General features: G+C 34.8%; 1 protein-coding gene across 1 annotated transcript; it reads right to left on the minus strand.

The window, feature by feature from the left end:
* Nucleotides 1–9,763: 9,763 nt before the first annotated feature.
* On the minus strand, nucleotides 9,764–12,909 carry LOC136041261 (dnaJ homolog subfamily C member 3-like). Its single transcript, XM_065725872.1, has one exon. The coding sequence runs from the start codon at nucleotides 12,907–12,909 to the stop codon at nucleotides 11,494–11,496; it is 1,416 nt and encodes a 471-aa protein (XP_065581944.1). The 3' UTR covers nucleotides 9,764–11,493.
* Nucleotides 12,910–14,583: the final 1,674 nt, after the last annotated feature.

Consider the following 14,583-nt stretch of genomic DNA (forward strand, 5'->3'; position numbering starts at 1 on the left):
ATTAGTCTCTACTCAGATCAGGAATAAAAGACATCACTCTTGTCAAAAAATAAAAAGAAACCAAGAAATATTTTTGACCCAAAACAGATTTCTTTTCCTAGACTTAAACAACGTATTTCTAAAATAATTGAACGCTGTCTGCATAATAGAATAGTGTGTTTTTTGGATCATTTTGAAATAATAAATCACCTTCAGTTCGGATTTCGCAAATGTTACTCCACAGATCATACGGTCCTATTACTAACACAGTATGTCCATAATATTCTTGACCATGGAGAAATTCCAGCTTCCGTTTTTCTTGACATTAAAAAAGCGTTTGATTCAATATCTCATGATATTTTAATACATAAGTTGGATCATTACTGTATAAGAGGGCCAGCAAAATCCCTAATAGCATCTTATATTAAGGACCGTTCTCAGTATGTTGATGGAGGTGATGTTTCATATGGTAAGACTCGTCAATCTGATACCGTTGGTGTCCTGCAAGGGTCAATACTTGGTCCCTTACTTTGCTTAATTTATGTAAGCGACCTGAATAATTCAATGAGAATATTTAGTTTAAATTTACAATTTGCGGATGACACTGCGTGTACTGTCGCAAGGAAAGATGTGAGCTGTTTGAAACTTGCATTGGAAGAATCTTTCAATCATCTTGAGTCAATTGTGGCTTGAGTCGAATTGCCTAGCTCTTAACGCTCATAAAATGAAATTTGTTGTTTTCTTGCGTTGTAACGTTGCAGTTCCTGAGCTTCAACTAATTGAAGCAAGTGATTTTAAAATAAAAATTTCACGAGTAGCAACTATGCGAGTCCTCCTTGACTCTACTCTATCACGGAAGCCTCATATATCTAATCTGTGGATGAAATAGGGGAGAAATATAGGGATAATGCGAATACTCAGGTCGTCCTTTCCCTTTGAAGCAATGAGATCACTTTTTTATGCACTTATTCATTCTCATTTAATGTTTTCATCACTCGTTTACCTCAAAACTTTTAGTTCTCATATTACGCCACTTCAGAGACAACAGAACAAAGCTTTGCGGGTCCTTAAGAGCTATTTGCCTTCCCCTAAATTATATCCAGCGAAGTGTCAGCTTATTCTCTGTATTGCTTCCTAAATATTCTTCCTTTAAGACATTTTGTGACGGTTGAATCTATCCTCTTCAAACTGAAATATGAGCGTGGTTTGCTTCCCTCGTTTTTTGTTCCTCGAACATTTTCCCACTTAAAAGCATTGACCACGGACATCTAACTAGAAATTTCAATACATCAGCCAAGAATAATTAATGAAAGATCGAAATTTTTGCTTCGAAACTCTCTAATTCGGTATTGGAATATTTATACGTCTAAATTGGATACTTCAACATCAATTATAACAGCTAAACGAAAACTTAAATTTATGTTGATTAATTGAAAATTTCTTGATAAGTGAATTGTTGTTGGTTGGTGGGGGTCACCTTTGGGATGTTAAGTTTGTTCCCATTTTATCTGGTTTTTGATGATACTGGACCTGGGCATTCTCCAGGGTTCTTGGTATCTTTTATTTATTTTTATGTTTATTTCGCTGAACGTGTCAACGGGTGGTGTTGTTGACCGGGCAATTGACGGGAAAAAAATATGTTTAATTACACTTGTTTGAATTGCATGTAGTGAAGTATGGATGTTGTATTTATTTAAAGAAGTTTTTTTCAATCCCGTGCATTACAAATTTGTCTTCTCAGCCGGGCTCTGGACATTTTGTAACTTATTTTATTATTCAAATGAACCTGAGCCTGAATCTACCAGACAATAAATCCCATCCCACAGTCGCCTTGTCACTAAATCTTTTAAATGATGGAAGCGTGGATGTTAATGTAAAACATTGTTACTCTTAACAATTCTACCAACAACAGCCATTTTCCAAAAATATATAGCTTCAAATTTATCCTAATGAAGACTATTTCATAGACTTATCATCTACATTAATTGATTTAAAAGCTGTGTGAGGAAAAAGTCTAACAAACAAACTCCCACCACTACCGATGGATTATCCAATGAAAACTGTATCGTACACAATTTTTTTTATACAAAAAGTGTCTAAATAAATGGAACATTGGAGAGCACTAACAAGAATCTATCAAACTATGCAAGCTATATACAATTTATGTTGTTGACTCAAATATTCTATAAGAAACTGAGAGATCTGACGATGGGCTATGATTATAGAGTGAATTTCGATACAGATGGTGAACACACTTGGACAGTGAGCAAGAAGTATCATTTAGTTGGTAAATTACAAATCCTGAAATATTTGATACATCTGAATGGATACCTTCCAATGTCAATATTGATTGACTGATAGTGCTACGACCCGCTCCATCCAATTTCACCGTGAGAAAAACACTGGATGCAGCACCTGATACAAATATCAATCTCACCTCGGCAATACTTCATGTACGAAAACAACAGGTTACGAGTTCTGTCACTCTGGCAATTGAAAAATTAAAAGTCAGTGGAAATAATATCAAACTACTCGCTCCAAACACAATCAAAAATCGACGACCTATCGCCATCGGGTCAAGTACCTAGATTGACTGTTCATTTATCAATGGTGAAATTCTCCTAAAACTTGCATTGGTATTTATAAAAAGTGCTAGTGCCATAGGATTATGGACAAGTTCTCCACACATATTTGAAATGTTTGGACTTTCCTCTTTTGTGTGTAAAGCAAAAGGAATTCCTCTCTACAATTTATCCTTCGATAAATTTATGGAACCCATATGAATTGACAATGCAATCCCTGGATTGAGACTCATAACTATTTTAAAATGGTATAAACATTACAAATCTGGCAAAAGGTCACGTATCTTTGCATTGTAATTGTCTGGTACTCAAGATATGAGCATTGTGCAAACGGGTACAGTAAGTGTAGAGTGTACCTTAACCAAACCATTGACGGAGATCTTAGCATCAGTCTCACTAAATCAATTTTAGACTTATTGGGAAATTACCCCCGAAGGTAGTGTTCTACTTGACTTCACACCATGAACATAAATCAAATAATCGATGTATTTAACTTGAACCCGTACATGTCCAAATACAAACCCTATTGCATACCTTTGTGTTTCCTTGAACATGTTCATAGTGTTAGCAATTGCATTATCATTGCTAATAGTAGTCTATCGATTGTATGGACGGGAAATGGGATATGTATCTTTCAAACAGCGAAGAATATAAAAAAATTTGTTCTTCTTAGTTCACCATATGCATTCTAGATGCCTCACATTTATTTTCGATGTCGTGATTGTACTTACAATCTTATAATCAAAAGTATCGGTGCCCTCACAACAATGACATAGAAACCATACTTTCTTGATGTTTCGACAATTGAAATGGGGTCCAAATTCTTCTTCCCAAATTAATTTAAATCCAGGACGACACAAGTCCCTTAGAAATAAACTAAAATCACGTTACTAGTTTTTTTTTCAATTATACTTGGGTTGGTATTTTCCCATTGATCACGCTTATTGTGGTTGCAATTGGAGCATAGGTATCCTCTAGGGTGAGAGTCAAAAACCTCTTCAAAATTGTAATGTTTACAGCATATCTTCTATGCATTTACATGGATTGCATAGCCTATACTTTGCGTTATAGTCAGCAACACTAGTGCAGTTCTCACACGGCGACCAGCTGCCCTACGTATATAAAAGTAGTGGACATGTGTAAAACATTTTTTACTGTTGAATCTTCCACCACCAAATTAAAACTAACCTTCAAAAATTGGAATATCCCTTTTACTTCTAGAAAGAGAGAGGAGTAACCGAGTGACATTATAAAATCAATTATGTCTGTCAATTATATAAAATCAATTATGTCTGTTTGGAAAGGATTTTTTAAATTGTTAATACGAAAAAAAGACTGAAAAATCATTCGGACACAGTCCTTAATCATCATGGAAACTGTAATTTGTTTTTTTTTTGGGGGGGGGGGCAGTGTTCAAAAGCCAAACCACAATATCTTTCTGTATTATTTCAATTAGTATGTCAATAAACTGAGTAAATGCTTTCGGCCACAACGTAAAAGCCTCATACAATAGTCCCAAGCTGGAGAATCCTTTTTCATGACATCGTCAAGCATTCTTTCATAGAATATTTTCTTTTGCACTGATAACTTCTGAAACTGATCATTTAGATTTAAACATTTCTCAAATGCCATAAGATTCTGCGTGATTTTTTGTCTCTCAAATCCATCTATTTTTTGTTCTTGACACGCCCATTGCCGATTATAGGCTAAACTATCAAAGGCAAGAATGAAATTCTTTCTACTTTGTGCACCCTCCCAACGCCTATTGGTCTATGGGGGAGAGGAGTAAACGATCATCTAAAATATCTAACAAGAAAACAGATCATTATATAACAGTATTACTGTCAGAAATATAATAGTAGAATAATATACATTTTCACTCTATTTTCACGAAGTGAGTCAGTCCGTTGTCCTCAAAATGCTTCATGATTGCATTCGATCCAAGTTGTACTCTGGATATACGCATTATATTCACTTTTGCAACGAAACATAATTGTTCTTTCAACTTAAATTTACTTAAGATGTAACATATCCACAAAACATGTCGTCCCACTCAAATTCTATTCGACGATTCTACTGCAACATTGAGGGCTCTTGTCTTAATATCATTACTGTCAACTCCTTCAACTTCTAATAGTGTAAAACTATTCATTTTTAAATATTAGAACGTTTTTTGAACTTGAATCAATTTAATCCTATCAAATGTCTGTATGGAACTGTGATACTAAGTACATCTCCATCAACTTTTTATACCAATGATCACTGATGCTCACCAGATGGATACTATAAGCTGAAAAAGCACCTGGCAAGCAATGATTCCATGAAATGCTCTTGTCAGCAGAATCTGAGATAACACTATGTATGTTGTAAGAATGGTGGGATACGTGTGCAGCAGGACGTATTAATCCTATAAGAGGGGCTAGTCACTTCAATAGTACACCGGGGTGTGCATTTTGCAGCATGTATTAAGCCTCTAAGCCTATACGAGAGGTTAGTGTCTCCAATAGTACACTGAGTAATGTGTGTTGCAGGACGAATTAAGCCTGTAGCCCAGTGGCTCTGCTTGTAGTGCCTAAAGGGATACTACTATCATTTAAGGAAAATAGATTTTCGATAAATTTTTTTATAAAAGAGGGAAAATATTACGTGTTTTTTTGTATAGCCGGTATAGATGGGTCTCTGAATTATCAGTTTGAATCAGTAGAATGGCTTCAATTTTTTTAACATTTACTAACGAAAAATTTTAAAAAAAGTGGAAATTCACACAACTTGAGTTAACCATGGAAACGGAATGCAACTAGAATATCACTTCAGATTTTCACCCCTTTTCATTTGTCTATGAAATTATACAAACTGCTGTTTTTTCTTATTTATTTACCCCAATACCTAGTTGGTGGGGGCGCTTCGCGCCCCCCAAGCCCCCCACGTGCGTAAGTCGTTACGCGCCATATTAGTTACGTGCCATTTTAGTTGTGTCCCTGTGTCCCACCTGTGAATATATATATATATATATATATATATATATATATATATATATATATATATATATATATATATATATATATATATATATATATATATATATATATATATATATATATATATATATATATATATATATATATATATATATATATATATATATATATATATATATATATATATGTTTTCAACTACGTAAAACTTGCGAATATACAACATTCTTCACCGTACCATTGTCTGTGCATATAAATAGATTGTCAGGTTTACCGAATCTTGAACAGGCAACATATAATTGTCCATGGGAAAAACAATCCGTATTCAGATCTATACCGGATTTTTCTAATGATTGCCCTTTAGCTTTATTGATGATGATTGCTAATCGAATATTCCCTGTGTCCCCGTCGTCATTTATGTATCCCCCTGTGTACCCCCCTGGCGTCCCCGTTGTAGTTGTGTCCCTGTGTCCCGGTCGTCATTTATATTCCCTGTGTCCCGGTGTCCTGGTTGTCATTTGTGTCCCTGTGTCCCGGTCTGTAATTTCTCTTTGAGTGTCCCGGTCGTCATTTATATTCCCTGTGTCCCAGTGTCCTGGTCGCTTTTCTGTAGAATGCAATTCCAGAGGCAATTTCAAAGTGGAATGAGCAGTTCTTCCACCAGGCAGAAACGTTGCGGCTATTCCGGACGACGCAATTGCCAACGCTATGTCATTTTTTGATCGAATTGATGCCAGAATCAATTTTATCACAAACATTTTACCAGAACCTCCTGGCAGACCTTTTGACATTATCTCTTTGAGCCGCTTCCTCGGCTGTTTCTTCTGCCATTGTAGGATTTACACTAAATATTCTCTTTGAATCGCAAGCCTTATATACTTATAATGACGTCATATACAAAACCTTAAATACTTATAATGACGTCAACCTATAATGATGTCACATACAAACATACAATATACATACATGACGTCATAATGCTCAATCCTTATAATGATGTCAGTCGTCAAACATACATACAACTTATTTATATATATATATATAGATAGATTAATTGAAAACCCGTTTACAAAAAGTTTTATGAAAAGGATGGAGCAGAATGAAACAAAAATCTAAGGACTAGAAAACAATAGTACGAGACATAAATCGACAAAACCAATAAAAATCAAATAAGAACGACAAACTCTAAATATATCAAGAAACAAAAGAAGAATAAGAACAAAATCGAAACAACTCACATTATAAACCAAGTATAAAACAAGAAGAAATTAAACGAAGCAAAAGCAAAATTCACACATACAACATCAAAATATTCATACATACATAAATCAACAAAATAGATCTCCCCAATAAATGCACATAGTAATCACAAATAACTTAAATATTATTGAACTAAAATGGGGTACCTATCATTCTGTGACCGAAGGCTTAGTTCTTCACATGAAGAATTAAGCCTTCGGTTACGCTTATTAATTAATGTAGAGATTACAAGTTCAGGGTTAGCAAGTCCATACTTTCCAACAAATGGGGGATTCCAATCCCACGGCGGTAGCCGAAGCAAATACTTGACAAAGCGAAAGAAAACAGACTTTTTCAGACAACTAGTTCTGGTAAACAACTTCCAAAACGGAGCAATAAACAAGACGTGATGAAGGGCTACAGCATAGAAAAGGCTAGCTAATAGTAAGTGGTTGAATCTAACTTTTGCTTCAAAAATTGATCCGCAAGAAGCAGATAAGTGTCAAACGAGATGGTCTAGGAGAGAGGATCGGGTGCGGAGTGGCGACGAACCAATGGGAAGACCTAGATAACTGAGGTGGTCAACAGCTCTAATAGTGGCATCGTCACACGCTATAGAGGACTGTGGCTCACTTTTCCAATTAAAAAGCACTATTTCTGACGTATCAGCAGTGAAGACTTTGCAAAAGGAAGCCATAACAGGTCTAAATAACGAGCATTTGGGTTTGGTTTTCCTTTTTGGGAATTGGGATAAGATCTCCGATGTAAAAAGAAGAGGGTACAATTCACTGTGTAAAAATCGTCTGCATCAAAAGTGCCAAGTGTTGGACCAATGCCTCTCCCCCGAACTTCAAATGCAAAGCCTTGATGTGGTCAATGACTTAGGAGCATTATTGTCCATGTCGTGACTCGGCCTTCAAAAATTCCCTTGCACCGTACAGGATTGAACCGGAGAACCACCGAATAGTAGGCACGGCTTCTTCCACAACACAATCACAAGGATGAACAAATTCCTTGCGACACGCTGGATTGGACCTCGGTCCCTGTTATTTCCAACCGTGGCCTTATCCACTACGCTGTCACAAGGTAAGGTCAGTACCCTTGGATGATCTAGGTTTTAAATGCACGATGACATCTACAATTGATGCTGTTCTAACAACGAACTCACTCTTGGGACCGTTAGCAAGGAAATTATTTATCTCAGTTTCATAAAAACGTTTAAGGTTCTGGGTATTAGCAGGAAATAAATAAAGCAGCTATAGAGCAGCTACCTATACCGCTCAGGATTCATACTTATTTTGATACATGCCATCCAATCATGTTTCCATGATTGGTTGTTTATAAATCAAAATTTTAAAATGACAATTCTCTTACTTAGTGTTAAAGGCTTAAAGAATTTCTAATAAAAGAATTTCTTTTAGAATCTTAATGCTTAATGTTGAAAGAATTTCGTAATTTTATTTTTGTGCTAAAGAGACATATCGAGAGTTAAACATTTGAATTGAATATCTGAAAGTCTCAAGATAAAGAAAAAACAATTAGAAATAGCTTGAAACCCTGAGAATTTAAATCACCAATCGATAACTATGAAATACGAAAATAACAAGCATATAATTATTTTTTTTTTTAGTTCTTCGACTTATATACTTAGTTTGAAGCCCATTCCTACATGTATCTTTATTTGGGTCCATATTTTTCTGACGATTTAGGTCTTCATTCGAATATTTTAGGATAAATACAAGAGAACATACTAACGAAGAGCTCTAAACTGACAGGATCAGCCATTATAAACATTCACCAAAATATTAAGATACACATCGACCATGTAACAAATAGATATGGCGGTAGTGGGAATTAAGAAATACACTTTTTCTCATATAACTGTGAATTCTGTAATTTAGGATAAATATATCAATCTTTAGAAAATGGAAAGATACGCTGCGTTGTAATAAAAATGGGAATTTTGATTAGTAATTTTTAGACTTCATCAAAGTTGACAATACTTATACAAACTCTAAAAAAATGATTAGTTAATGCTTTATTGCCTATTAAATAAAAAAAAACTAGTTTTTTTTAACTGAAAGTAAGGAGCGACATTAAAACTTAAAACGAACAGAAATTACTCCGTATATGAAATACGCTAAAGCTTTTAATAAAGCTCCGCTCTTTACGCTAAAGCTTTTAATTGTTTTAAAAAGTAGAATTGTGGCAAAGAGTCAAACTTTAGCGTAAAGAGCGAGAGATTGCGGAGGGGACAACCCATTTCATATACGGAGTAATTTCTGTTCGTTTTAAGTTTTAATGTCGCTCCTTACTTTCAGTTAATAAAACTAGTTTTTTTTAAATTTAATTTCTGAACGTTTTTGAATTAATGCATGTTTGATTTTGGCTCTCCGCACATAAATTATTGAAATGAAATTTGTATATTAATTTTTTTTTGGCTAAATGACTTTCTCTTAGTTTTGATCACACGATTTTGAGAAATAAGGGGTGGGGAAGGAGGCCTAGCTGCCCTCCAGTTTTTCGGTTACTTAAAAAGGCTACTAGAACTTTTAATTTTTAACGAACGTTTTTATTAGTAAAAAATATGCGTAACTTAAGAATTAACTTACGTAACAAACTTTTATATTCCTATATTTTTATTATGTGTACGAGGGGGTTAGTACCCTCTTTAATACCTCGCTTTTTACACTAAATCGTAAGCTTTGTCCCAATTCTTTAAGAATGACCCCTGAATCAAAGAGGCCGTAAAATAAATAGTTGAAATTACTAAATATAGTTTAGCATAAAGAGCGAGGTATTTATCTCCTCCTAAATACCTCGCTCTTCATGCTAAAGTATTTTTAGAACCCCTCATATGTGTAATAATCTCTGTTCGTTTTAAATTCCAATGCTATTCCTTACTTTCAATTGAAAAAACGTTTACTTGTTTATTTTTTCATTGTTTTTTTTTTTTATAGTAATGCTAGAAAATCCTGCGCCCTTATCATTGAATTTTTCTTCCCCATGACATATTCCTCCAAGGAAATATCCTCCCACATAGCCCCCTCCCATCAACCCCAGCCCCCAAATAAAAAAAAAACTGAAAACGTCTGTACACTTCCCAATAACCATTACTATATGTAAACACTGGTCAAAGTTTGTAACATGCAGCCCCTCCCCCAGGGATTGTGGGGGAGTAAGTCATTCCCGAAGACATAGTTATTATGGTTTTCGACTATGCGGAACAAAATGGCTATCTCAAATTTTTAATCCGTTGACTTTTGGAAAAAAATGAGCGTGGGAGGGGGACTAGGTGCCCTCCAATTTTTTTGATCACTTAAAAAGGGCACTAGAATTTTTCATTTCCGTAAGAATGAGCCCTCTTGCGACACTCTAGGACCACCTGGTCAATACGATGACCCCTGGGAAAAAGAAAAAAACAAACAAACAAATAAACACGCTCCAGTGATTTGTCTTCTGGCAAAAAATACGAAATTCCACATTTTTTTAGATAGGAGCTTGAAATTTTTGCTATAGGATTCTCTGATACGCCGAATGCGATGGTGTGATTTTCGTTAAGATTCTATAACTTTTAGGGGATGTTTCCTCCTATTTTCCAAAATAAGGTAAATTTTCTCAGGCTCGTAGCTTTTAATGAAAAAGACTAAATTAATTGAAACCTATAGTTTTAGAATCAGCGTAAAAATTCGATTCTTTTGATTTATCTTTTAGCATCAAAATTCCTGTTTTTTAGAGTTTTGTTTACTATTATATGCTCCTTACTCCAGTTCGTTACCAAGAACTGATATTTATACTCCTCCTTTTAAATATGTTCCATGCATTTCTATCTCTTTGTTTTATTCTTCTTGTTACAAAACATATTAGTATTTAATGTTTAAAACATGTTTTACGAATATACAAGTTGTAACTTAATCCTCATTTCCTACTATTAATTACTATCATAGTTACTAATCGACGCCGTAATCTTAGGCGACATGTTAAATGGTTTGACCTATAAAAATAGTCACAATGAATGCATGATCCCAGTGGTTTAAGACGATTTTTTTTTTTTTTTTTTTTTTTTTTTTTTTTTTGACAATACCAAGCTTAACACATTTGCTATAGTTGTCCGAAGTGCAAAGACAAAAAAAAATATGCAGAAAATATTAAATATCATATTTTTATTTTATTATTATTTAAGAATTAACGACGCTTCTTGACTACTATGGTCCCTGCAGTGCATTCCTACAGCGTGATTCGATCTTTGGGTCCCCAAGCCGATCTTTGGGTATTACCAAGCTAAGGTCAAATCCACTGCGCCACCACAGGACACAACGTATCATATTTTTTATAATTGATGAACAGCTTTATAATTTTTTTTTTTTATGACGGGGTGGCTTTCATAACTTACTATTTTTTGTATCAATATTTTTAAATCATTTTAATTTCATCGGATTTATTAGAACTTTAAGCATCACTAAATAAATTTCTTACATTTCCACTACCTACGTACGACGCATTATTGTCGTCGTTCCCTTTAAATTGTTGGTATTTCTTTATTCGCATGTTGATCAAAGCAACCAATTATGCACCCATTGCTAAGAAAAATCCTGAATCCTCCCCTGCAACTTCCCTCAACCTTTTCAAACATATTAAGTGGTATCACACTGATGAAAGGCTTTCAAGTCTTTAAGGTAAAATTAATACGAATTCTGAAACTGCCAGATATGCTCATACTAAAATTCAAAGGTCCTAAAATAAAATTCAGGTATTTTTGTTGAATCCGGATCTAACGGGTCTTCCCCTAAATCAAACATTTTACGCTTTTTGGGATCTGTGAGAACTTCTTTTGCATTCGCGATGTCTATAAATTTCATTTCTGCCTTTTTTCGTTCATCTTCGTTTGCTTGAAAATTGTCAGGATGCCATTTCTGAGCCTCTTTTCTATAAGCTTTATTTATATCCTGTTTTGTGGCGTCTCTAGAAACACCTAGAATTTTATAGTAGTCTCTCTTCTTGGCTTGTTTTTGCAGCCTCTTGACCTTTTTAATTCCATAGTTTGCACATTCTAGATTCTCGTTAATTTCTAAGGCTACGGAATAATCATTTGCAGCCTTTTCTAACAAATTTTCTGCTATATAAGCTTCAGCCCTATTACAGAATAATTTGGGCCACCTTTCAATCTCTATAGCTTTTGTACAGGAATCAATTGCTCCTTTTGAATCACCAACCGCGAGACTACATTGACATAGTTTTTCTTCCGCTTCAAACTTAAAGTTTTTGTTCGCTGGTTCAAGCTCTAGCAGCTTTTTTGCGTGTGCAATACAGTCCCTTGATCTACTATTTTCTGTTGCAGAATTTAGGTCACTAATTGTCTTAGCTACATTTTTCACTTTTTTAAAGTGTTGAAAACACAATTTATGTTCGGGATCTAGCTTAAGACATTTCCGTACCTCCCTCAGGCTTCCATCCGCCACACCTTCTGCGTAATATAAATTTGACAATTTAAAGAATGCCTCTACGTTGTCAGGAACAAGCTGTGTTAATGCACGTAAGTCCAGTATAGCATTCTGAACGTCATCTATTGCTAAATAACAGTCACTACGTATTTCCAGGAGCTTTGAATCCCATGGACAATGCTTGATTATTCTGGTAAGTATATTGGATGTAGCCCGCCACCTTTTATCTCTATGGTGAATGAGAGCTTGTTCGTATTGTGCTTGAAGCGATTTTAACAGTGAAAGCGTCTTCGTAGCTTCTTCATTACCTGTATCAGTATCTATTACTTTTTCCAGTTCAGTTTTAGCCTCATCAAGTTTTCCACTTTTTATCAAAATTTTCACTTTTTGGAATCTTGCCAACATAAAATTGGGCTTAAATTGTAGTGCAGCATTTAGATCACCCAATGCAGATTTAACTTTTTTCAATGCTAAATACAAAACGGCTCTATTATACAACACCAGGTAGTTATTAGACTCTATTTGTTCAGCCTTGTGCAAATGTTCCAGTGCATCCTTAAATCTACCTTCTGCCATAAGCTGTTTACTAGATTCTAAATGAGCATTTACTTCACTGCAGTCAACACTTCTTATTGTTATAGAAATAGTAAGAAATAGCAGAAGAACACAATACGAATTATACGTTATTTTCATATTATACGAAATATATTGGAATATTATAAAGAGAAATACAAGTGAAGACTCAGCGCACTCATTTCTGAGCGATAACTATTTTTGTGGAAAATCATCTACTCCCCAATCAAAATTCTATACTTTGAGGTAAAATGCTCAATTTTAATGCACTTTTGTTTATTCCCCCAAGTTTAGCTAAATAGAATTATGCAAAGGGTTTACATCCTACTTAAAGAATTCAATGACGTCTATTAAACCTCTCGTGCAGACTATGAAATACAGGTGATAAACCTAATAATACAGAAGAACTGTATTGTATGATCCGAACAAGACAAAAAACAATATAATAATATTTACCATGGTTTCAGCGTCAGACGAGATGGTCTAGGAGATTAGAACGGGTGCGAAGTAACGACAAACCATTGGTAAGACCTAGATAAACAAGGTGGTCGACAGCTCTACCAGTGGTATCGCCACGCGCCATAGAGGACTGTGGCTCACTTTTTCAATTAAAAAACACTATTTCTGACCTATCTGCACTGAAGCAAAGGCCAAGATTAAGATACTCTTTTTGAAGTGTGACAAAGGCCTCATTCATTCTTTGGAGTCTACGGCTGAGATTTAAAATGTTTGTTTGGACAGGTAGAAACTATTAAAGAACGAACCACGGACCATGGTAACAAAAATTGAAAATTCGTTCAAAAAAACATGCGCTGAAAAAAAAAAATCCTATTCGTGCCAGATTCAAGAATCTTTAACAGTAAAATGTTATTTGAAAAAAAAATTAAAGGTAATTTTGAAAAAAATAGTCTGAAACCCCTCAAAAAGGATGTCGGATCGAAATAAAAATATATCATTAGAACAACCATTACCAAAATCCTTTAAAGATACAAGTAGTCCACCTTAAATAACAAGGAAAATCAATTTTTGCAGGGGTAGGACTCATGTGTTCTCTTTTCTTATCCTTTATTTCACTGCTAGCAGGGCACTGGAACAGCATATAGAGCTGTTTAAAGGCTCCAAAGGAAGTTGAAATATCTAGTGCCCCTTCTAATTAACAAAAGATAATGTTGTAATATAATACAAGTTTGACATACCCCTACATCTTTACATAAAAGACTATAATAGCACTTGCATCTCTGTCAAGGATAGGTTACAAATGACGACATATATGATAGATTACACTCATAAATGACGACACTCATTGTCAAACATAATTAAAACAGAATGACGAATACAGAACTTATGCTTTCGGTAATTTTAATCCTGATGGATCCAATACTTTATGGAAAACGTCCCATTTGTAGGCCATGGCATGGGCACCAGAGTACAGATAGAGGCCCCGGGTGGGGTACCACAACATAGATGGACCCACTACAACTGAAAATTCCGTTTAAGTATACGAGCAAGCTAGGTCAGAAATACATTTTTTTCCAGAAAGCAAGCGGGAGTGGCTGAGAGATTTTGGTATGTATGAAAATGCAAAAAGTACTTTTTAGAATTTCAGGGGGAGGGCAGAGGCTTAGCCAGAGTTTTTAGAACCCAGAAACAATAATTACATAACTAGAACTGGGAATTCATTCCGAAATTTCATGGTGAATTTTGTTCGGTTGAAAAATTCGATCAAGGAGAAGGACCTTGTGGTCAGACAGAAATCAAGATAAGGTAATTTAGTTTAATTGTTATTGGCTAGTA

This window comes from Artemia franciscana, unplaced genomic scaffold (assembly GCF_032884065.1).
Source record: "Artemia franciscana unplaced genomic scaffold, ASM3288406v1 PGA_scaffold_1180, whole genome shotgun sequence".
NCBI classification, from domain to species: domain Eukaryota; kingdom Metazoa; phylum Arthropoda; class Branchiopoda; order Anostraca; family Artemiidae; genus Artemia; species Artemia franciscana.

What these genes read in the sequence shown, in the direction of transcription:
- LOC136041261 (XM_065725872.1), bottom strand. Translation starts at nt 12,909, where the DNA reads ATGAAAATAACGTATAATTCGTATTGTGTTCTTCTGCTATTTCTTACT.